Below are 24,706 nucleotides of genomic sequence, written 5' to 3'. Positions count from 1 at the left end.
TTATATTTACGATTTAAAGCATCGTTTATTTTCATTTATATTTTATATACCGTTGTCTCTGATTTAGTGCAACAATCAACTTCAATTAATACATCTTTACATATATAGACCCTTTTAGTTTTGCTACCTGCTCTGTAGATTTGCTCATTCTGAAATTACAGTTCTGACTGAACTTTACCTACGCAGTAATTGTTGTGCGGTAAATAAATTTCTTCATAAGTAATTAGGTTAGGCGTGGGCTTTAAGTTCTAATAAATGACCGCCAAGCGATGAATAAAATCTAAACCAAGTATATATATATATATAGGGTAGCGAAAGATTCAAGACAATTCAAAAAAGGCTATTGTATAGAAATTTTTTCGAAATTGTTTAGAACTTGTTGTTGCTTCACCCTGTATACCATACTTTAAAATTTGCGGCTCTGAGATCGAAGCTTTCTTTTTATCTTTCGTGTTGTCTATTTTAAGTCCACGTAATATCCATATCATGAGATTTCAAAGAACTCTCAGTTGAAATTTGCTTTGAATCTGAGTTGTATGAAGCAGTTGATAAATGTATGATTCGTGCCGCGGCCGAGGTCACAAGGTCTAATAATAGCAATTACAGATAAAATTTACTATTGCCGTATTGTTTCTGCTATGCTATACAACAAAAGATCATCATATAAGAAGCAATAGTGCGAAGAAGAAATTTAATTTTTACGTGAAAGAAATATTACCAAGTCTGAACTTTCTTAACAATGTTTCATATTTTATATCCAACACCTAAGCCGGCTGACATTACTTCAAACGGCTGGCTCGTTCCAGCATGAAGCGGCGCTTCCTTAACCATTTTATACGAACTATTTTTGAAAAATTTGAAATTAACAGTTTGTGGCGATTCCGTTAAAAAATCACATTAATTATTACACGTTAATCGCTTCCCCTAATTATATCGACATCAAAGTATAGCCGTTTGGAACCATTTGATGTAATAAGTGATCTATTTTTTTTTTCTATTATTTATTTAGCATTAGGTCGAGTCACAAAGGGTGTCAATGAAATCTTCGCGGTTTGCGGCTTGGAACAGCTTCCGGTTGAACTCCTCGTACGAAATGTCGTCACTAACGATCTCTTCGATCACGGAGCGGTCTGGCCATCTATAAGGAAGGTTATCAATATTATATAAGTGAGCGATTGCATAACGACTATAGTCACAATACTGTTAATGTCACTACACGCCAGTGGATAACACCCAGCGCTAGAATAAACCAAACGAGTGAAACAACAGGGGCGAGTGAGTGGAAAGAACGCAAAGAGAACCAATCAGATCGACAAAAGTGGTGAGTATTTCGTATTTCAGTGTATGTAGCAAGTTCGGTTCCTTATATATCTAGATATAAATTATTCAATTATACCATTTTTAGGTCAATCTATGCAATGCTTTGTGAATGACTCTCAAGACTCACTTTACTGTCAAATAAAGGTAATTTTGACCAAGTGGTCTAACGTACGAAATGAGCTGATATTGGATATTGTTCACTTTTCTGAGATATCTCTATGCCATATTTAAAAAATTAAACATGGTGGTCTTATTTACGATACTAGGAAGCATTCCAATGTGTACTTTATGTATATTAAAGTACGAACTCTAATAAGGCAGATTAACCAACGGACTTATGACACTGAATATGTGGCCGTTATATATATTTTAATTTCTTAAGTGAGACTTGGGCGATATGGTGCTATATGCGATATGTGATGGTCGAGTACGCCTGACCTACTGACAAATCTCCAATGTGCCAAGGTGAAACAGAAGCTAAGCGACTTTGATATTAAAAAAAAAATCTGTTACCTTAGAAGATGAACAAGCTTAGAGGGTGCTACTATCCAACAATAAGCAAATCAATGCTATTTGGCTTATCGTATGGACTTAAATCACTTGTACTGCAAGTAACAAACAACGCTGCGGACCCTTATATAATCATACGCCCATAACGGCATGTATATATATATATATATATAGAAAGAGAGAGAGAGCAAACACTTACAGTGATTTAAGGTCGTCGATCTGTGCTCGTTTTTCTTTGAGTTTGTAAAGTATGCGATTTCTCGAATAGGTTTTATTGCTCAAAAGGATTTTGTCGGCTTCTCGTAGGAAATCTGCAATTGAAATATAGCACAATCTATTTTGCACTACGAAAATACATAGCTTTTATAAATAAACAAAATTATAAACACATTATAGACATGTTATGCTTACAAGGGTGAGGTCATAGCTGATTAATACTATATTATTTTATAAGTTAACAAATAAAGTAGTGGATTACCTTCATACAGAATGCTGAGCGAGAAGGCTCGAATAAAATCATCAATGGGAAAAGTTGTCCGTGATCTGTCTAAGAACCTGAAATAATTTAGACAGACTTTATTAATTACTGGTCTATGAAAAATTTTTGATTTGATAAAATACATTTCGAAAGTGCAGTAGGTAATCAAAAGTTTTATATGAAAACGGTTCTAAAAATGTTTTTTGCTAAGGATCATTAGTTTAATAATCTATTAACTCTATGCGCTAACTTTTTAAATGATGAAGTGAACTTGCCTGAGAATGCTTTTCTGCACAAAACTCCTCGAATCCCAATGGGGCCATGTGAGCTCAATTATGGAACAATAGTCCCCTTTACTTAGCTGTGTATCTGCAAAAGGTACATTTAGCAAATACGAATTTAGTCTACGTTGTGAAAACAGACACATATATCTATATATAAAACTCAATAGCGCAATCATTTTTCTCAAATTAGAGAACATTTAGATAAAATTCAAGCCCGCTAGCTCCTGTCCAAACCTTAGGAATCTCTGTTGTAGATGCTCATTACTACCGGATACACTAAACATTGAACTATTTAGCCCATGGCAATTTTTAGCCAGCTTGCTTTTTTAGAGATAAAAGGAAAATGCAGCACACTGTTTGTTTTTTCAGCATACAATTTTTTTTTTAATGTAACGGTCAACTTAATCACATTAGTGCAGATCTATAGATGAATTATTTTGAAAGCTCGTCTGTGAAAAAGCCACCTACCAATGCATTCATTGAACGGATTTAACGTGGACCGAAGTAACCGAACGACGCAAGCCCGATTATACGGTGACGCGAGTATATACTTCCCATCTGCATTATGTACATGTTCACCACTATTTACCTTGCTGAAACTAGACGTTGACCGATTGAGCAAAAACCAAAAAAAAGGTAAGAGCGCATTAAAACGAATTAAAAAAAAAAACGAATTTCGTCATCTTTGTAATTCGTCTGATATCCTCATGTTAATGTGACTCTTCTGTGTTATGTTCGAGATCACCTCAATCCACAAAATCAACCTCAATGACGTATTAATGCTTCAATTTCGAGTAAAGCTTGACTTACTAGTCCTTGAGAAATTCATCAATATGGTCTACACGGTTTTCACTCTGCATGATTTTATTAATAACATCCTCCAGGTACACGTTTAGATAGTGATCCGCTGAAAATGCATCATACAGAGAAGGCCAAGAAAATCAGGATACAGTTTTGCGCTGTTCTATTCAGTTCTAATTGCGCGATACTATGTTACTAGACCGAACCAATATTGACTTTGAAATTCGAACCTGAACAAGCTGTGCCTAGACATCGCATTACTGATCAGCGTTTTATGTTGAAGGATCGTTCATTTCTAATATAGTCATTAGCGGATCGTTTCTATCCGAAATACAATCTCGGGTAGAAAAATGATTCGCTTCTTTTTACCAATGTTTTTTCAACTTAAAATTATCCTGCACTATCGACGTGTTTCTGCTAACAAACCATCACATGAACCAGGAAATGTCCGTACCAATATATTGCTTGAGGTCACACATTTCCAATAAAGGGTAATAAGCCTTTGTTACAACGCACACACGGCGATCCTCTGGAAGTGCTCCTATGGAGTGGCCGTCTGCTGAGGAGAACGACACTCGTGCCGCGGTGTATCAGCTGATCAGTGAGTTCTCTAACTTTAAGGAGCTGTTCCTCTTCCGTTGGGGTTTCGCGCAGGCTGTGTTCACAGCAGCCTCATAGCTCCTCATAGGATTGGCATTTCCGTTTGCTACATTGCCCAATCCCGTGTCCTGATGCGTTTGACGCTCTTTCGCTTCTTGAAGCGCTGCTTCAAAGCCGGGCGAAGTCGTGGTTTCTTAACCCACGATAGCAAGTGAAAACCCCGCCCGGCACTGAAAATGGTCATGTTTAAATTAGCTCTGCAGAGAAGTAGGTAGTAATATTCGAATAGCTTTTCTAGTTCGTTAGAAATAATAGTATAATTACTTGCAATAATGGTTGTACAACTGGTCTTGTATCCATATAAGCAAGGAGATAGACTAGAAGTTAGGCATTAGATCTCTGAGATGACGTGGACGAATATCAGTTGCGGATACCTGAGATTCGCAGCGATCTGATAGCAAAAACTTTGCACCATGTTTTATATATAAATAGACGGCCTACTATCTTTTTTACTCAAACACAACAAGAGAATCTGATCTTAGGTAAAGCGAGAAAAAGACCGTGGCTCAAAGAAAAACCATAGAGCTAAGTAATTGCCTAAGACAAAGATCCGTTTTTTTGTGTACGTATGGCGTAATTTGCAGCTACAAGTCCGAATTCGTTGAAGCCTATCCTAGTGTATGCCTATGATCGTATTATCAACTACTAGCCATACTTTGGCGGAAATCGCCGTCTTTCGTGGGGCTTATAGTTAACATCATTTGAGAATCAAAGTCTAAGGGATAACAATAAATAAAACGTATACCATACTGTTTACCTTAACGAATCCGCATTTCTATTAACTTGTGTCTGTAAGTTGCGAACGCGATGTAAATGATTCTGCGATTTTCCTTTCAAGAATCCGAGTTCCCACTTTTTCGGGACCCAAACTTTCATTTCATTTTTTAGACTCCTGCTTTTCGCCGCGCAGGTAATGTCGGCTGTACGATAGCCAAAACTAAGAGTTGTAACGATGTGTCAGAGATCACAAGCAATTTTTAACAACTTGTATAGAAAAGCTGCAGTTAACCTAGGGCATCTTACCTGTAGCGTTAAGAAAATTTTTTAAACAAAATTTATAAAAGGTGTTCAAGGAAATGGGGTCCCGTGAACACCTATGCATATTTTCGTTGAATTCGTTCATACAATTCGTTGACTGCCTTTAATTGATCGAGACCTGTCGAAAGCCGTAGCATGCCTCTTTCTAACCTACCTCTGTCGTCTTTCCAGCACCTCCGACTTTTGCTGCCATTTCGTTTTCTTCCACCACACCTTAATCCTGAACTTTTACCAGTTTCTCCTTCACCATCATAGTTCCTTTCATCGAAATTATGATCGTCCTACCCTTACAGTAACTCCATCAACGTTGCTTATTGTGGAGGTAATGGCTGTGGTAGTAGTCCCCATATCTGTTTCCATATCGGTACAGCCAAAGCCAGCCAAATAGATTTTCGCCGAAGACGATACCGCTTGCAATGTTGAAAGAAGCAGGAGCGTCGCCACAAGCACAATGTAATTAAAAAGCAGAGCCGCATTCCAGACTGCATTTGCACTGATATGACCAATGATTCGATGCTGTATGTCGGTTCGATGATGTTACAATGGTTGACGATGCGGATGCCATACATACGAAGGCAATTAAACATATATGATAGATAAAGCACTGTTTTCAGTTAGAGGTGTACGCTACATGTCATTAGAAACACTAAAAAGCTACAAGCCAATAATATACTGAATGCTGTTTCATGTTGGTAAAATATTACTCCATCTTTAGCCATTATGAATATAGTTGAACACCATTTAGACTTCTATACAGGTGGGAGTATTGGGTTTTGCTAGAGTTCGAACTTAGTATAGTTAGCTACTAACTTACTAAAGTCGTATAAAAGTTAATTAGTTCTCTGAGTTTGCGGCTTTCTGCCCTTATAAAGCCTATCCATATATAAAGATATTTTTTCAGTATGATAAGTTGTGTGTCCCTGTCCAATCTTTACTGCCTGTTTCGCCACTAATAAAAGCAGATAGAAACTGAAATCTGCACGATTATATATTATTGCGGAATCGGTATCAACAGCAAGCCACATTCTCCAGCACAGAAATGATACGGAAAGCACTAGACGAATAACTGCGTATTTCCCGTAACTATTTTTTAGCTCGTTTGATTACTTTGTGATTTCCTGTTGCCTAATTGGAGTGTCTTTCTCTATTATGGGAGAGTTATATATCATTTTTGATAGTCATCTGATCAGTTTACCTCACCCGTAGTCCATATTTAGTGCCTAGATTTTAAGGAAAATCGTTTGCCTACCATCAGGATCAAGGTTTTCGTCCATTAGATAGGTTCAAGAGTTAGCTAAATGCGATATTTTCTTTCAGGATACAAAAGCCAATTTCTGCTGCCACTCACAATGTAATATTAATCCGAGGCAATTACAATGTGTTTCTGTCACAGAGAAAATATGCGAAGATGTTTATGATGCTGAGCTTGAAGTAATGTCAACTAATGTTGCTGTAAACGTTATGTTTGACAATATCTGGAAGTGGTTCGTATTCGAAATGTACGCATATATCTACGCATTAAAAAAGGTTTGCCATATCGTCTGAAGGCTGCACCTTTGGTCACCAGGAATTAACCACACAAATGAGCGCCTATTTCTAATATCTATGGAAGTGTGAATGTGTGTGGAACAATAATATATTTTTGTCCTGATAATTGACCAGTGTCAGCAAACACCGTCTCGTAGGCGCTTGATAGTTATATGTATATCGTAATTGGTTAGTATTGTTTTCTATTTTCTAAACGAAATTCAAGGAGAAATAAAGTTGTGTAGCATACACAGACCTTCTGCTATAATTTTGGGTATACTTGACAAGTCGATTAGTAGGTTAGTCATCAAAATGTAACGGCGGATTCCCTATTGATGGGATAAATCGACATTGGCAAATATTTCGAAATATAGTTGCACTCTAGACGAGTTTATTTGATAATGACCACTTTTATTACTCGGTAATTTTTCTGTTACCAAAATACGTTGGGAAAGTGGGTTTATATAATGAAATTTTATAGCATCACATACCTACAATCTAAATTTAGAGGTATTGCATTAGAATATAGAAAAATAAGTTGAACTAATGTATTTCTTTCGACTTGTTGAGTAAGAACTTACTTGACATCCAATTAAGTTAAGTCTGAGCACGTACTTAGTGCTCTAGCCGTCCAACACGGGACGATGCTTCGACGAAAGGCCAAAGTTAAAACGATGATCATAGTAATCAGATTGCTCTATTAATACTCTAGTCAATTTTGAAATGGCCTCATAAGCAATCATTTTGTTCTTTCTGTTCCAGCTAGACAAGGTGTTATTTAGGCGAGTGGCGTCATTCAGCATTTTACTGAAAACCTGCTTGTGGACATCATCGATTATGTCGAGTTCTACGAAACTGATTCGTGGAGAGAATGACCTGGCCCTGACGGAGGCCGAACTTGCACTTCGAGGAACAGAAAAAAAGCTCGCGTACACACTGTCGCCGAGCGAAATACAGGATGGAGCTGCGCTGACGCTCGAGAAAGTGGCCCGCATCGAGTTGTTGCAGCGCTCGAAGCAGATTGTCGATAATATGAAGTATGAAACAATTTCGTGGATTTTTTATTTCTTTAGCGAGCAGAAGGGCATGAACACATGGCTAATATAAAAACTAACTTACTAACCACGACGTTAAACTGTCACTCAGATCAGACAGGATATAAAAAGAAGGACAAAGGTGAATGTTAAGAGTATGGACGGTGCAATCTTAAATCACTCAATGATTTAAGCTCGTGATATTGTTCTGCATGGAGAAACCATCTAATCAAAGGTGGTCTCATATGTTATTATCTAGAAATTCCAAGTTATACGCTACGGGTACTAGTACTAATATGAAGACTCAGTTGCTACTCTTTGAAGTACTGCTATTTCAATATGACTATTGTTTAAGTGGAACTGTTATTCTCGCTTAGGCCAGAACTATTATAGTATATATATTTAACTTATTAAGAAGCAAGGATCAAGGTTTGAGGCGTTGATGGTTCAAATACGTCAATTCGCGTATATACACAAAATATGTGTCAGTAGAATAAGGTCACTTATCTGATTCGGCTCAACAGTTTTTTTTTGTGAATACCTAAAATAGGGACAAGGGTAATCCACCCGCTTCCCGTCGGACTAGAATCACTTTTCAGGCAGTCTAACAGGACATCTGTCTTTTTGCACAATAATTTTTCTTGTTTTCATAGTGCTCGCGGCCTTCCAGAACCACGGAATATTTTTACAGCTTTCCAGATAGCAGACTTGCTTGGGGGTAATGGCTTTCAAACGGGACGTGGTGTTATCGAAATAACCGGCGAAGCCTCGTCGGGTAAAACCCAGCTGCTGCTTGATATCGCGCTCAGCTGCCCTCATAGAGCAGCTTATGTTGTCACAGAGGGACGATTTCCAGGTCGTATTTCCCAGTAAAAGTCATACTTTTCGAAACACTGGTCTCAGTTCAACCGCGAGTTCTTTTAGGACTGGTTCTGACACAACTCTCGTACAATCGCCCCACCTCCACTATTTTCATATTAAACGAGTAAATAAATGTTTCGATTTTTACGTCTCAAGCTGCCGCTAAGCATTAGACTACACAGACTGTATCTAGTGTTTTCCCTATCCGTTTATTATACAGAAAAACTTTGGATAATATTGTAGTAATTCGTGGGTGATGTAGGTAATCGTCTCTGTCAGCTTGCGTCGAACAAGCAGCGCTGGCCTAACGCATCCATGGACAAGATTTTGATTTCGAGGGTGGCAGACCTCGACCAGTTGATGAAAACGCTTGACAAGGATTTGCCGCGTCTCCTTACGACTGGAACTATAGATGCAATCTTAATAGACTCAGTATGGTTATAAGTTAGATTTTATGCGTAAATACATAATCTAATTCGATTTCCATCGTGACATATAATCATTTTACGATAAAAATTGAATTTATTCAAAACATTTCTTTATTAGATAATATATAATATCGCAAAACATGATCAACTTATTGATGACTTATTGATGGAATTGTGTATTGTGAATTGTAACGCATATGAACGTGTGAATTGTTCATCTATAGTATTTGCGTATTCCCTCGCTAAGATATACGAGATATTCACGCAACATGTCCATCAAAGTATTGAGAACGAGACAGTTTTTACCCAATCTGATCATACATTCCCACCATTTATGTGTAGTACAATTTTATCCTCTTCATAATAATTATTAAATACAAAATTGCACAAATTTAAACAAATTGGATAACATTTCATAGTAGTTTGAATGATTTTTTGTTTCAAAGACTTTATTTTGCTTTAGTACCAGGATACAGTCTGTAGTATTTAGACGATAATATTCCCTGACGATTTTATATGTTTTTATTACTGTTGCGAGATATATTTAACATTTAGGAGCGAGTTAAAGTTCAACATTTGCACATTTGTGTCTTTCTCGTGTATTTCCTATGAACGACGACCAAGATAACGTGGCCATTCCGGGTCGAGGAAGGCTGTAAGGAACGAACAAAAAGTATACAGGATGTTGTCCGTAAGCTTCACCGATTCTCGAAAAAGTACAACGTTTTAATTGTTTGCGCTAACCAGGTCGCCGCTGACCTCGCTAGTGGAGTTCTTCGGCCATGCTTAGGAACATCATGGTCTAAAGGTAGTAGTCAATGTATTGTGATTATAATCAAATAACTATAATTTATCAAAATAATTTGTTCCAGTAGGAAATCTGTACCCATGAACGGGTTAAATAAAAGACAGCCCGAACAACGCTGCACGGCACTGTCTATATAACAGTGAACAAATCCTTTCTCACTTAACGGACACGTATGGACGAGAAAAACGTATGAAAATATAACTGAATGAAACCATTTGCACGATATTTTAAACGCGTCTACGTTTTAGGGGACCGGATATTTGAACCAATGATGGATACAAGTTTCTTCGCATTGCTGGCAGAAAGCTAGCAATGCAGAAGGTGCGGCAGTGCCCCTGTATTGTGGAACGCCATGTATCAATTTGCTTTTCGCTTGTGTATATCCATGCGGAATGTCTCATGACTACGACTTTATATATATCTAGATAGGAATCGATGTAACACTATTTTCAAACTCTTACAAACAGGTTTCAACAAATTTCGACTCTCACGCAGTATGACAACGTAGATTCTAATAGAATTGCCTCGTGTTAAATCTGTTTAATGAAAAATAACATTGCACAACTGGCAGTAGATTTGGCTCCGTGCTTCACTTCTTCTACTAGTTCGTAAATTTTATTTACAAATTTAAAAAATTATGAACGGAGATACAAATCGCTGTCTTTTTTGTCATGTTTTACATGAATTTCAGGGGTTTCCGGACGACTAATGTTAAGCATTAAAGATCGTGAACTAGGTCTCCGCAATTTGCGGGTCGACTGGTGTGAAAGCTATTTTCAATGGTGTGTGGGCAAAGATCGTGAGTTTCAGATTCGTCCAGAAGGGCTCGTGGCCTTGAACGGCGATGATCCCACTTAAGAAAAATGGAGCAGCTAGTTTGTACTTAAATATCGCAACTGAACCCTCGCAAGTTGAAGCGGCTGCAAGCGAATACGTAAAAATGAACTATGTGTTTGACATTGTTACCATTGTTTACTCATGATATATAGAGAACAGGACTTACGTGATCATTACGTGTTTACTGTAATATGCTTTATCTGCAAGAACTGTTTTACCCGATATTTTTTGATAAGCCGAAAGCTGTTAGGTAACATAAAGAATGCTAGAGGGATTTTAAGGAAGATTTGCGCTCACAAAAAGTATCTCCGTTGATTAACGTTAATACAACAACGGCGTTAGAAACACAGTGACGATTGCTGGCTAGTCTGTGGTAGTTCTATTAGATACAGAAGAAAAATGAACCTACAAACTTACTCTTAATAATACTGACAACAAGTCGTCAATTCAATAAATGAAAATGATGAAAACTGTTTGTAGATCTTTCTACGTAGGCTTTTAATCGGCTGAAATTTTCGCAGCACATAAAGAATGAAAAGCGGCGAATAGGCGCAATATTATTTCATTAGTTCGTTTATTGTCAATTAGCCTGTCCATGCATCAAATATGTGTACACATATATACATGTTTCATATGCACATCTCTTAGAATAAATTAGCAACGACCACCCACTACTAAATAGTATTGTTGTGTTCCCTTAATGTACACATATATATATATATATATATATATATAGTGTAGACGGAGTGAAAAGGCAAGTGCTAAGTAGCTATATACATTTTCCTTCCCCTTAGCAAACCAACGAGTAATTATAGACTCTGTAGACCTGTATCAATACACAATGAAGCTTTATAGACATGTACCATTGCACAAGAGATCTTTGAAGAAAATTACATTATGATAATCAATAATCTGCCTATAATCTTCTCCAATTAACTTTTTGCTTGTGCGCAGTGAACAGACATGTAATACAGATATAGTTTTTTCTATTTATAGACGTATGCAACATTCTATCTGAAAATTTTTTTATATCCTATCTACAGCAAATCTACATAATTCCTCACGCATCTCACAAATGGCTATGGCGCGCACGATGGCCCGATTTGACCCTTTAGATCAAGCAGTATATGAAGGTTTACGTTCCGCTAAAGCTAAACAGATCTTATCCTTTTACCACTTGTCTTTCCCTCTCGCTGCAGCATCCATTTAATTGTATCTAGGTATGCTAAAGGGCATCACTTGCCTAGTGCGAACTCTCCCGTCAACGACATGGGCGATGAGAAGGGTGGTATCGTCTGCTTCGACGCTTAAACGAACGAGGTCCCTGAACTTCAGAAGGCCCTTCGATCCATTTGGGAGCAAAACTACCCGGAAGTCTGGGAGCGACGGGGAGTTTTTCGAATACTCCGAATCAGTATATACATCAAATACGATACGCGGTGGCGCTGACTTCGGCGGACTAAGCTGATCTCGTTGTTGATCTGAACTTGGCTCCAACTTCTCATTTCTACTACTACTACTACTCTGTTGTTGAGACTCCGAAGGATTATATTTGGATGATAATATATCGACAGTCGTGCCGATTCCTTCATTAATAATATCAACGCCTTCGCTTTGCTTGCACTCATTGATTAGTAAGTCAGTGCTCAGAGAAGCTAGTGGGATCGATATAGTATTTTCGTCAGGACCTGCTCCCATGGTAGGACTGTCTAAGGCTAATTCCGATGCGGTTGTAGAAGTACCGTTTAAATGACCAATGAGACTGTTTTTTGAATTCGTAGAAAGTACTGTTTGTAATAAATCTGGGGTAATCAAGGAAGAAGTCTTATCTGCACGATAATTTTGTTCGTCTTTAACGATGACTGAATGTTTCTTACGGAATTCATGATTGTTGTCTTGTGGAACATCTATAACAGATATTAACTGCGGTTGTCCCTCCTTCGTTGGTTCTTCGCTTAAAGCTTTTACAGACTGATCGGTAGTTTTCTTGTCTGTCTTATCTTCGTCGCCGTCTGCCAAACGTCCAAATCCTTCTAAGAGTGCTGCCAGGTTCTCTGTGACCTCTTTACCGAGGGTAAGTTCCTCAAAGATAAGTGAAGTCATGTTTCCTTTGGTACCGGTCATCATTGGTTTTGTAGTTCCGCTATACAAGGCACTCCGCTACAAAATACAGAGGATAAACGAAGTGCAATAAATATGTCGCTAAGAATGCAGAGAAAGTTGAAAGTGATCATCTTGGATGTAAAAGGAGGTGAATCGTGAGAAAACGTACAAAAGCTCCAACAACAATTGTGTATGCAAATATATTCTATCTGCCGTCCTCATGTGATTCAATGTTATTTGGATTAACTTTATTGATCAACCAAGAAAGCAGCTACTTTTTTGATGTTGACTTCCCTCTCAAAATTCTTAAATTTCTAATTTCTCACCAATAAACTTAATCGGATTTACTTACCTTATCGTACACGTTGTCAACGCCACTTCCCCGTTCGGCCACGATTCTAGCGAATTCTTGCTTGTACTCATACCAGTTTTTTGCGAAAGGAATTAGCGGAATTCCGTCTCGAGTAAACCTGTGCAGAGTGCTTTGCACAGAAGATGAATGCACGCCCAACTCTAGCCCATCGAACCATCTAGGGAACCAACGGCGATGGAAACGCTCCGTCGAGGCATCAGGCATAGTTCCAGCCGAACCCGGCGGGAACATGAAAGAGCCTGGTACGGGCCCCTGTTGTAGCATGGCCGCTAGAGTACTATGCATCTGTGCCTGCGCGGCCTCCATCGCTGCAAACTGTTTATTCTGCAATGCGACAGAGTAATTAGATAATTGGCTTGTTAAATATAACAAAACCTCAATGTATTGTACTGCGTGTGAAACATAATCGTGTATCCTTTTTATAATATCTAGCAAATGTACAACCGAGTGATCACGTGATATTGTAAAGCATTTGAAGCAATGCTTGACGACAAGACCATACGTAAAACTCGGAGTATGTATTAATTACGCCATAATAATAACATACCCTTTTGCCCCTCTTGGTAGCAGCTCCTTTTTTTGTCGTTGAGCAGTCACCCTTCCGCTTTCGTAGTCTGCCCTTTGTAATCGGGCTTAATTCTAGGTACTCGCCCGTCTCCTCATTGAGCGGATCCACTTTTTCACTGCCCAACGCGGTGACCCATTCCTCAAGTATAGTCAGCGAACGCCCCGCTATGAAGACATTTGACGGTTGGCTTCCAACAGTAGTTGTCTTGTTAACACCGTTAGCATTACTAACGTCATGAGCTACACAAGCCGGTGATAGTTCAGGCGGAATCGTGGGCAAAATAAGCGACTGGCCCGCACACGAAATGTCTACAAATGAAATAGGCTTGCCCTGCAGAAGTAAAGAAACAATTAAAATCCGTGAAAAGGTAATTGTGTGACAGGTAGAATTTAAAACTCCGGAGTGGTGTTAATTCTCTTCTTAGCTATGTGCTTGTTTATATCGCGGGCTTTAAGAAAGGCTCTACTTATGTACTCTAGTACGAAAAAAAAGTCGCATTTACAGCTGCAAAATGTTGGCAAGGAAGAGGAAAACGGGCGAATATGACGAAAAAAAATCAACATACCTTATAAATCGGCCCAGGCGTGTAGGCCAACTCAATTTCCTTCGGAGTCTTGTCCTTATTATCCGGTAACGGCATATTGCACGAAATTATCTGCGTGATAAGTAACATCAATATTTTGAAACATTTCTTATTTAACCAAGGCATGTCTGCTATAGTGAGCGCATATGGCATATATCACGTTTGTTTCACCAACTAACGTGTAATAGATGTCTAAAATATGCTAAAATTTCGTCACCTCACAAAGCACCATCGCAAACAACTCTGTACATACCAAATTACGAAACACCCTATTTTCATTTTTGTAAAATTGAACATCATTTTGTCGAAGACAGACGTACTTTGCGAGCCATAATGCAGTCTGCACAAATGGTGTCAATGTGCTTCATAGGGTTGGACTGGATTGTTTTCTCTCTACCGCTATATTAAGGTAGTCAAAAAGTAGGGTTCGTTTTACACCTGAGAAAAACACAAGATTCAATTCGACTTCAAGCAACCACTTAGCTCATTAAATATTTGAGATCACTCTCTGTTACCTTTTTGCACGTTTCTATTGATTTAGTTATTTCGTCTCGCGCGAAATTTTCAAGTCTGACAGAGATCAATCAGTCGCAAGTCTTCGGAGACTTGACTGTCAACTTTTCTGTTATGACTGCTAAGCAAATATTACCAAATGACCGGTTGTTCATAGTCGCATAAACGCAATTCATTTTTTTTAACCTCTTCACGAGCTGTTTGGTTTTTAAGGCTCTCATCAGTCTTAAATGGGTGACCCAAGCGAAGCACATTTTCTAGCTTCTTTTGTCTATCTTTTTTTTTTTTTTTTTTTTTGCTATCTTTGTACTTTGCAAATCATCTTCAAATATCCCTTTGAACTACAGGCTCCTCGCCGTACACGTTACGAATATCCAAACTATTTCCGTAAGGCGAAACGGAGCAAGTGTACAAAGCTTAAAATTTACCAGGAGCATCTCTTTTTGGAATATGAACTAAAAAGAAAAGTCCAGTGACCACACAACGAAATTTATAATGAAACCGGCTTATGGAAGAGAGAGCACTCCTGAATGCTACAAATAATTCAACCGAAAATGAAGAAGAAAAGTGTACAGAAGAGTGTCTGAAAAGGGCCGTACATTACTTGTCGACCAACCTGTTATAATGAAAAGAAGTCCGCTAAACAAAAGTTCTTTTGCCTCAACTGTACCTCAAGATCCGAATCGGAATCCTTCGAAAAAGCAGACTGGGCAGGTACCACTGGCAATGCAAGAGATTGTGCTGCCAACAGAAGTTTTTCTTCTTCGGTGCTGTCTGTAAGGTTATAGAGTATCATTAGATGAAACTGCATGAACCTATTTTATAGAGACATGAAGGCTCGCTAAAAAAAGGTCGGGCTCATACAATAGTAATAGCATGAAGCTCCTGTAGGTCACTAATGCAGGTCTTGTTTGGATACAGTAAACATCCAAAGGGTTTCTCCTTTATCAATCAACATGGTCTCCGTCAGTGCACAACTTTAAGTGCCGCAAACACACAATTATTCCTATCGCTCAATAGAGGAGTAACGAGAATGAATGTTCATTTTTGTTTTTGGCTATACCTACCTTTCGCTGTCGGTTTTCGTCGTTTAGGTGGCTTTTTATATGGAACGACTATGCAGCTCCCCTCCATGAGATATTCGAACAAAAGATGTAACTCATGATCAGCTTCATTACGTAAAAGGGTCGCATACGCGTCGAAGACTGACATTGGCACCCCTTCTGAACACACCAAGTGAAGCTTGCCGCGCTCCAGCAGGTAGCTGCGAAAAATAATGGCATTAATTATACATTAGATAAATGTATTTATAATATTAGACATCAACTGAACAGCATGAATCTTACCGACTAAAAGTAGATAAATCATGGACGCTATCAAGGAAGACTTACAGTGCCTCGTAGAACTCGAGCATCACCGGATTCGTGGCTGATCCCATAGTCTCAATCATTTTTCCTCTTCGTAAGGTTACCTGCAATTAATAGAGAAAAAGAGTTAGATGGGAGTGCAACGTATTATATAGCTGTAATGTATAACTAATCGCATGCTCTTTCAGACGTTCGCCAGGAACACGCTCAATGTAAACTTGACCTCCAGTCTGTCTAGTAACGCTCGGTTAGGGCATAAAACCGTTCAAACACTTTCCCGTCGTGGTGGTAAAACGTCTATAGTGACAAAAAATCAGTCCTGTAGAGCCAATGTCCTCTGATAAAATATGTTCGCACAGCTCTCTCATGTCTCACCAGCACCGATTCTGACATCGAAAAGCGCAAACCACAAGCTCGTTTTACGATCTGATCCGGCGGCATTTTCCAATCCTGTCCAGCAGGCCGCTCATAATCCCCAATTAAATGCTTGAACTTCCTGTCGGCAAAATCACCGGGGCAGACGTCCAATCAGCCAGACATTCAAGCCATTCTTTGATGATTTCGGCCATACCGTCAGCCATCTCGTCGTCAAAATATACATATATTAATGCCATTTAGAAAACGCATATCAATGTAGGGTACGCGAGTGGAAGTTAAAGATGACAAAGCAAGGCAGACCGGAATGGTACGCTCCAGTTGTATTAGCATTGTGATGCTTGAAGGCCATGACGCATATCCCCAACCCGTATGCTCGATACGGCCGAAATACTGCATGTAGACCATGGTATATCAACTAGCCTGTTTCTGATGGGCGTCGATAATATGGGTGTTATCAAAAGAATACCATATCTATGGGTTCATTCAACAAAGACAAACCGTGTTGGACTAATCTACAGAGATAACGATCAGTCCTGCTAAAATTAGTCGGAGTCTTAATGTGTCGATCCTACGTCGACTAATGGCGTCCTATTCTGCGACAGGGGATATGGGCTAGAGCGTGTGGGTCTGTACGCGACTGCGCCGTGTGCCGGATTGCAAGTGAGTATAAATAAAATGCCTCCGAAACGTACTCCGTTGGCCAAGGATCGATAAATCTTCCACAGAAAGGTATGCATCAACCCCAATGAACGAACCAAATAACCGCTGTCACTAAGGGCATTACCACGACAACAAAGTGAACTCTGGATCATTGGCGCTTGGGCCTGCTTCTGCAAGCTTATTTAGAGCACCCGGCGTTGTGTCGAAGGCCGACAGTTGTACGACAGCGATACTTTGTTCGGAAAATGTATTGCTAGTGTAGTCAATAGTAAAACCGGAAGTCGAAATTGTTTATCATCAAGATAAGATGAAATCCTTTCATAGTAACAGTCTTTATTTATATGATACCTATAAAATTATTCACTATAGGTCCACCTATTAGCAGACGCTTCAACGCATCGCATGCTTCACAATAGTGATATCACATGAAGTAAGCGAACTAAAAACATGTGTACGACATTAAAGTAAATAATTAGGTGATACGGAGAAAATGTCTCACCTCAGCTTTATGCCTGTCAGGAAGCCATTTAGCCTGTAGAATGGAACCCATCTGGAACTTTTTCAGGGATTCAGCAGCTTCTATTGTCTCTTCGTGATGTCTAGAACATGACCACGAATATATTAGTACAGAGTCTGCGGTAGGGTGAATCTGAACAATTTGCCATTTATCCTTTATCTTTTGAACAAATACTCAAATCGCAAGCGAATTATACCAAAGAAGATTTGTCAACCAAACTCAATTGGTTAAACCACTAATTGCCTTATGATTTTTTCCCTTTACCAGCTAAATGCTCTTTTTGTAAACGTAAGATCAATGAACTTCTCTCCACTTATGAGATAATAAACAAAAAATGTCGTTGCTCACCTACCAGCCATATATACTGAACCAAAAAGCACATACAAATCTAACATTTCAGATTCTAGCGAAAGTAGTTGACATATTGTACTTACTTAATTGCTTGTTGGAGTATATTGGGATCGTGACCATGGATAATCTTTCTTAAAGGCCTTGGAGGCTTGCGAGGAGACTTCGCGCCTGCCTCTATAGTGGTAGCTTCAGGAAAATTAGCTTTCAGTTTAGTTCCATTCGACGTGGTTACCTGGAAAGTTGAGAAAATCCATTACAAGGACACAAGCATTATATAACTTACTTGAGGTATTTAGTAGAATAATTATTGCTACAATTAACGGAACAATAGTGTTACACACAAGCCACATTAATTAATTAAGATCGTTCTTCACCGAAATATTCAAGACAAAAACACAGTCAGGTGTGGTCAAAGAAATATTAATAAATGACTGCTAGCTGAAAGCCAATCTAAAATTCGCATTTAATCGTCCTTATCGTATCGAATACGACAATGTATCATATCGCTGACTATTGTTTGACCTTCGGAACTTCGCAATAGCCGACCCTTGTAAAGACATTACACTAGTGCATCTGAACTCACTTGCTATCTTTTGCGGCGCCTTAGGAGAACAACTTTGATGACGAAAACGTGATCACTTACCTCAATGTCACCGTACTGAGGCAGGCGGGGAACCCGTAACTCAATCTCTACCTGTATAGCTAGCCGCTCCTGTCGTTCTTTTTCCTACAAGAAGAAAAAGAATTGGAAAAAAAACTATAGAAAAATGCAAACCTTTAATAAATACTGGGACATTGCGAACAAACTGCGAACACAAAAACCTCGCCTGAAAGTATAAGAACTATAATAAATTTTAGATAAAATAAAGGTCTTATTAAAAAACGAAGTAATTTGGACAGCCAAGCTTCTGGATAAAACAGACTAGAAATCGCTGCTCCAAATATGATTAGCGCTACATGCTACATAACCTGGGTGAATAAAATATAATAAAAGAACATAGTAAAATAACAAAAGATAATGGTAATAAAAGAACATGCTGGAGATATAACCATGAGAAAAATATATGCCATAGTTTCTAACCAGGCCATTATTTGTTGTTAAATTTCTTTTTACAATAGCTGCTGCGTTAGCGTACCAACAAGGAATGATCCCACAACACAAAAATGCAACATAAACAAATACACCATTCGCTTCGATCCCATTACTTACCCAGTTAAGGCTACATTTTAACCGATAGCCTTATAAAAGACAAATTTAAAAGTACCTTTAACTGCCCAAGCCGTGAAACCAATAGGAATTGATACCTTTTCTGCTTCATCTTTGAGTCGCTGTTGTTCCTGCTGTTGACACCCCGGAGATGATTCCATAGCAGATGATTTACGCACCGCTGCTTGGCTCCTAGAGGGTGTGGCCGACGAAGCACTACAAGCGCCAAGAGTTGGCTCGAAAGCTCTGAAATATTGAGAACACGTATAAAAGCTGCTGGTCGCTTGTTCCTGTTCGAGGACGGTAATCAATGTGTACATAGAAAAAGATATCATACAAATACTTATTATTATTATTGCATAATAATAATTATTATTAATAAACGCAATACTCACGATCCCATGAGTGACGAAGGCATTGGTTCTTCAATGTGCGTCCTCACGGCCGTGGCCGCCCCAGCCGCCGTAGAGGGGCCACTGCTAAAAGCGGTTACTACCTTAGCAATCGCTGACGCAGAGCTTGGCGCCGATCCATAGAATCTATTCGAGGTCGGAGAGTTTGGCCGAGAAGCGTGACCATTTGCCCCATACCACTGAGATTCGTCCTGGTCGTCAACTTCGGTATCTGACTCGGTTTCCTCGTCTGCGTCTGAGCCAGAATCCGTTGCCGAGCCAGATACAGATGCCGTTCCAGGATCAGATGAAGAAGAGGACATCAAGCTGATATCAAATGAACGACAAAATGAGGAAAAGCATTTTTCCGTTCTTTAAGTACCGTTTCAGCGCATTATGAAGATGCCGCGAAAAGTGCCAGAAGATTGCATTCTTTTGTCAAAGATAAAAAAAAATATGCATTAATTGACAATACTTGTTAGATCTAGCATAAGTATTCTCAGCGGTAACTACGATATTTCTTTGTTCGCTCTATAGGGAATAACTAAAAAACCGATCATTTACAAATGATTTTTTATTATCCTGAAAAAAAGCTTATCGCATATTGACCTGCGTGTAATAACTTCCAGCGCTTTTCTGGGCACCCTAACTTCTGCGATAACAACTATTATTTGATGCTGCTATACCTAAACCGTCCTACTTTACCTTAACTCACATAGGTGGTAGGATAGATGAAAAGGAAGTAAAAAAATACACCCACTTACTGTTCAAGTCCCTGACGCTGGCTTAGGTCTCTAGTAACACGCAGCACGCCTGGGCGAGGTCTACCCGAAATTCGATAGCTCGACTGAGAGTCGGTTGCGTGAAGAGAACTAGGAAGATCTCGGTGACTGTTGATAACGGCACCCACGAAAAGACAAAGCTCGTAAATATTACAGATATACGGACTACAGAACAGGCTTGAAGACGCCATAAAAATATATGGGCCGCCTTCATAGATTCAAAATATCCTTTATTTGGCTTGTCGGATTTAATAAATTTTTTTCGGAAAGCCGGTCTAAATTGAGTTTTTTTTTTCTATAACAATATTAATAATAACTTAGGCTATCTATCAGGCTTTTATGCAAAACATACGGTTTGCTTGCATAGTTTCGCAAATGTCTTAAGTTTGATGGCCGCTGCCCAAGTTCGTTATGAAGAGGCTCTTCGTCTGGACTGAGGCGACTGGGCCGATTGCATTCGTTCTGAGTAGGTGGCGCTGTGTTGTTTGTTGTTCCCGAATTATTTATCACCTGAAAGCAGAACAGCCTATTGTAGCTATTGACCTTATAATATTAGGAAGTATGGAATGTGACTTAGCATGCATGAGTTTGTGGCTGTAACAACAAAGTTTCCGAGATGCGTTAGATAATTAAAAATCGGGATGGATTTCCAAAGTAAATGCTTCACATATGTGTAATTCCTTGTTCAGAATTGCCGTGCGAAAGGCTTGTGTTACATATACTGCTTCTGCTCTCAAAAATCGTGATTTAGTTCCATGCTAACTGTTGATTATTAATAAACAATCATACATACATATATTTTCGTACCACAAAACCTCACCTGGTTAAGCACAATGTGAATAGCACTCCTGTAAAGTTCGTCTCCAATTTCATCGCCCGATGCCGCGACGGAGCCAATAGCATTATTTAAATTTGGTGGTGCGTTTCTCCATCCGATTGGACCAAAACGTGAGGCGGATCCATCATCCCTGCAACAGTGTTAGGAACATGGCATCAGTAAGAATACAATTGATTTCGATTTATATTAATACTTAATTATTATTATTATCAATGTACATGGATATTTTACCGTAGTCCAATAAGTTTCAGCTAAAGTAACAACTTTATAGCTTTGAATGAATCTTCAAATAAATTTTTCTTTGACTTTGTTTTCTTTTTCATTGTCATCATCGTGTTCACCTGAATGGCATGAGAGCCATGAGCTGCGAGTTTGCTGTCGAAGTTGAAGGACCTGGCGTAGGTGTTGGGTGCAAGGTTGGTGCCGGGTGGCTAGCTGGTTCTTCATTCTCGTCAGAGCTGATAGCGATAACTTCCGGTGAAATCGCCTTTGCAAAAAGCAACCGAAAAAAAAATTTTAAAAGATTGGCTAAACTCGGTTTACAGCGGTTCAATTAGTTATGTTAAAAGTTGTTTCCATGCTGAATGGAGAAGATCTGATCTAACCGAATAAGTGAATTTCAAGGGCCGTTACAGTCGAATATGATTTAAAATACCTTTTATGATTATTCACAGATTGAAATGGACTACTCAAAAGGATTCATATAAAGATCGATTACATAAACGTTGCTTTGCTTTAATATACTTACTTGAGTGGATTCATGACGCACCACTTGAAGGGCCCAGGGATCAATAGCTGTCATTAGCTGTAGACGGAAAACACGTAAGGATCAAATTTTAATATTTCAAACATATGTAAGTTTTACGGCATTTGCACTAAAACGATATGTGCGTGACATACCCGTATATGTATATTTTTTGTACTGCCGCAAAAACTATCAATTCGAGCAATTTTTTATCCTTATTGAAGAGAAATCTAAGCGCATACTAGCTCTAAAAAACGGTGAAGTTTGAAAAAATTTGTTTGTATAGTATTCGGGTTATTCATTTTAAAGGTTGCTCATCCGATTTAACATATCCCATTTCAGAAGCTGATTGAGGAATAATTGAACATATTTCTTTTGAAGGAATTTTTTTCTTCTACTTTAATAATAATTTGATCCTTAAATTATAATATTCCACTAATAAGTACAAGGAAAATATGATTTCTCGTACCCTGATACACCTTATTATTTTTAATTAGAAAATTTAAATTAGCATTTTTTTTCTAGCCATCTGATAACGCCAAAAGGGATATTGAGGATTATTTGTATGCGCCGTAATTTTCGGTGGCGCCACTAACGTATACCTAGAGCCTTCAATTTGCGCTCTTAAGTCTTTCGGACACGCACTAATCCCCAGTAGACAGTCGTCCAAAGTTCTCTGTAATGAAGTCGTGCGATTACGCGTTGCTGCAACATTGTGACACCTATTCAACTTGCTTTTTGTTGCCTATTCATACCACGTTTGCTGATGTATGCGCACAATTACTGATATATGTACTCGTAGAATTAAGAAACAGTAGTTTCGGAGGCGACTCCTTTCACACTCAAAAGCACCACCGAAGATTGGCCGACTACCTTGCCAATCCTTGAATTATCTGGCTTTTCGGCTTAAATGATTTACACCTTTCTCGTTACCCCCAAATGCCGTGACGCCGAACTAAAACCGGCACAAATGCTATTTATTGAACACAGAGGTAACATTTTTACAGCGATGAGACGGAAAGTCAACAGGCTCACCCTTAACGAAAGCACATTATATCAAACCAGTCCAAGGGGATCACAATCAGTCCTGTCAAAACCAGGACAAACTTTGAGGCTTCCAAACGTAATCGATGGCGAGCGATTTTCTCGACAAAGAGATATGAGTTTGTCCTGGGCTGCTACGTATGCCGGCTTACGGGACAAAGCCACGAAAGTGCGTCCCTTTTTACCCAGTTGACCATAGATCCGTAAATCCCTCGCTTTAGGTTGAACATCAACATCTTAGACGGGGTGGGCAGCCACTATCACTACAGACCTGGACCTGTTGCCGCAGGCTCGTACACAGTGCCCACGGTCGCGTCGAAGGCCGGTAGTTATACCTTCCGTTAGTCGGTTTGAGGATGCCATCTGGCAAGCAAAAAGAGCTTAGAGAGCAACGTAAATGAACTGAGCACTAAAGGATATAGAAAATAGAAATGCATGAAAATGAAAATATCTCGCCGACTGAAGGAAATTAATTTGAATATATATATATATATCCAAATTAATACATACAGCATACATCTATATAGGTATAGCCACAGCATTCGCTCTTTTTTCATTTTGCATTCACCAAAGCCTTTCATACCTCCGGTGGAGGACTGTGTTGACTTCGTGGGTATTCCATCAGGTCAAGATCCACTTCCATCGAAGAGGCGGAGCTTTCCGAATCCACATTACTTTCTGAACTATATCGTTCCGCCATTATTCACAAGATCCTAAAATACATGCATGTAAGACAACTCATTAATATACTATTTGTCTATTATTGTGCATCTGCAACTGCGAACTTCCGGATTCAGGTGCAATTTAGCATGTAAATTTAACACCTCTTCTTTTAAGAATAAGCATCAAGTCCCAAAGTAAAAACTTTTTATCCTGACCGGATGCAAGTCTTTTTTGTTTTAATCTAATACGCATAGACATTTTAGTACTCATCAGATTAGAATAAGCGTGAAAAAACCTTTAGGAATTCTACTTCCTCAAGAGCAAAAAAAAAACTAGTGGGGCGTAACTGAATGACTCAAGAAAAAGCAATATTTATTTTGAGATTATATATAAATAGAATAAACATACATCGTATATAAAAAGTAGAATGTATGGAATTTTTCAATACGTTCAACTTTTTTTACACGAACTACATAAACTTGTAAATCAGTAGGCCACTGCCAAAGATCCTTCTATTAATTCTATTAAAAAGAGTAAAGCAATTTTGTCGACAAACGCTTTCCCGTGCCCTCTGCCGAAATTACGACGTACTACAGAATTTGAAATTTGTGTAAAGACAGTGAAACTTGTAAAAACATATTTGTCCTGCTTACCAGAATTTTGTAAGTCTTTCAATGGGTCCCGTTTACCAGTCAGGTTACTGATTTTTGTAAGCATCTGTGGTTGGTGGGGGCTACACGGGTACTGCCGGACCACTCTACCCTCACGTTGGCGACTCGAGTACCATACACAATTGTTTTTCAATTGGAGTTGTTGCAGCAACTTCCGTGATGAGCGTTGCAGCGCCTTATCGACGTTCTACAAAGAACATATGAGGAACTCAGAAGTTTTGTACATACTCGTTTATCTTGCCTCTCGTTTAAGCTACCTTTGGTTAGGGGAATCAGTTCAGTCGATGCCGTCCGTATATAACCCCAGTAACACAATGCAGTTCTCAATATGCTCACGTTACTTAATCCATCCGCCTGCTTCGCCT

The 24,706-nt window shown here is 38.9% G+C and overlaps 3 protein-coding genes across 3 annotated transcripts; 1 reads left to right on the top strand and 2 right to left on the bottom strand.

Annotated features, from left to right (window-relative positions):
* On the bottom strand, positions 1–5,601 carry LOC111261660 (centriolar satellite-associated tubulin polyglutamylase complex regulator 1). Its single transcript, XM_022835285.2, has 8 exons — positions 5,246–5,601; positions 3,848–4,223; positions 3,403–3,499; positions 3,061–3,191; positions 2,584–2,677; positions 2,309–2,385; positions 2,030–2,141; positions 1–1,138 (listed from the first exon to the last, which is right to left on the bottom strand). The coding sequence occupies exons 2-8, from the start codon at positions 3,870–3,872 to the stop codon at positions 1,012–1,014; spliced, it is 663 nt and encodes a 220-aa protein (XP_022691020.1). The 5' UTR covers positions 3,873–4,223; positions 5,246–5,601; the 3' UTR covers positions 1–1,011.
* Positions 3,213–11,265, top strand: LOC111261659 (DNA repair protein XRCC3). The gene is made up of 6 exons (XM_022835284.2): positions 3,213–3,228; positions 7,381–7,655; positions 8,306–8,508; positions 8,776–8,945; positions 9,566–9,749; positions 10,441–11,265. The coding sequence occupies exons 2-6, from the start codon at positions 7,456–7,458 to the stop codon at positions 10,605–10,607; spliced, it is 924 nt and encodes a 307-aa protein (XP_022691019.1). The 5' UTR covers positions 3,213–3,228; positions 7,381–7,455; the 3' UTR covers positions 10,608–11,265.
* LOC111261658 (uncharacterized) lies at positions 11,133–24,706 on the bottom strand. Its single transcript, XM_086968793.1, has 19 exons — positions 24,324–24,706; positions 23,591–23,720; positions 21,967–22,023; positions 21,560–21,705; positions 21,201–21,348; positions 20,733–20,890; positions 20,363–20,488; positions 19,602–19,925; positions 19,305–19,452; positions 18,643–18,726; positions 18,083–18,231; positions 17,631–17,730; positions 16,118–16,197; positions 15,794–15,990; positions 15,397–15,500; positions 14,196–14,285; positions 13,610–13,960; positions 13,042–13,386; positions 11,133–12,746 (listed from the first exon to the last, which is right to left on the bottom strand). The coding sequence occupies exons 2-19, from the start codon at positions 23,705–23,707 to the stop codon at positions 11,793–11,795; spliced, it is 3,678 nt and encodes a 1,225-aa protein (XP_086824919.1). The 5' UTR covers positions 23,708–23,720; positions 24,324–24,706; the 3' UTR covers positions 11,133–11,792.

The sequence above is a fragment of the Varroa jacobsoni genome, unplaced genomic scaffold (assembly GCF_002532875.2).
Source record: "Varroa jacobsoni isolate VJ856 unplaced genomic scaffold, vjacob_1.0 scaffold_583, whole genome shotgun sequence".
Classification (NCBI taxonomy): domain Eukaryota; kingdom Metazoa; phylum Arthropoda; class Arachnida; order Mesostigmata; family Varroidae; genus Varroa; species Varroa jacobsoni.
This window is presented reverse-complemented; position numbering and strand designations above follow the sequence as displayed.

What these genes read in the sequence shown, in the direction of transcription:
- LOC111261660 (XM_022835285.2), bottom strand. Translation starts at nt 3,872, where the DNA reads ATGTGTGACCTCAAGCAATATATTG. An exon ending in TCCGTTCAATGAATGCATTG is followed by an intron (nt 2,678 to 3,060) that starts GTAGGTGGCTTT and finishes TACCTTTTGCAG; the next exon opens with ATACACAGCTAAGTAAAGGG. An exon ending in GCTCAGCATTCTGTATGAAG is followed by an intron (nt 2,142 to 2,308) that starts GTAATCCACTAC and finishes TTTCAATTGCAG; the next exon opens with ATTTCCTACGAGAAGCCGAC.
- LOC111261659 (XM_022835284.2), top strand. Translation starts at nt 7,456, where the DNA reads ATGTCGAGTTCTACGAAACTGATTCGTGGAGAGAATGACCTGGCCCTG. An exon ending in CAGATTGTCGATAATATGAA is followed by an intron (nt 7,656 to 8,305) that starts GTATGAAACAAT and finishes TTGTTTTCATAG; the next exon opens with TGCTCGCGGCCTTCCAGAAC. An exon ending in AGGAACATCATGGTCTAAAG is followed by an intron (nt 9,750 to 10,440) that starts GTAGTAGTCAAT and finishes CATGAATTTCAG; the next exon opens with GGGTTTCCGGACGACTAATG.
- LOC111261658 (XM_086968793.1), bottom strand. Translation starts at nt 23,707, where the DNA reads ATGGCGGAACGATATAGTTCAGAAAGTAATGTGGATTCGGAAAGCTCC. An exon ending in ACGAAAACCGACAGCGAAAG is followed by an intron (nt 15,501 to 15,793) that starts GTAGGTATAGCC and finishes ATAACCTTACAG; the next exon opens with ACAGCACCGAAGAAGAAAAA. An exon ending in ATTCCGATTCGGATCTTGAG is followed by an intron (nt 14,286 to 15,396) that starts GTACAGTTGAGG and finishes CTTATCACGCAG; the next exon opens with ATAATTTCGTGCAATATGCC.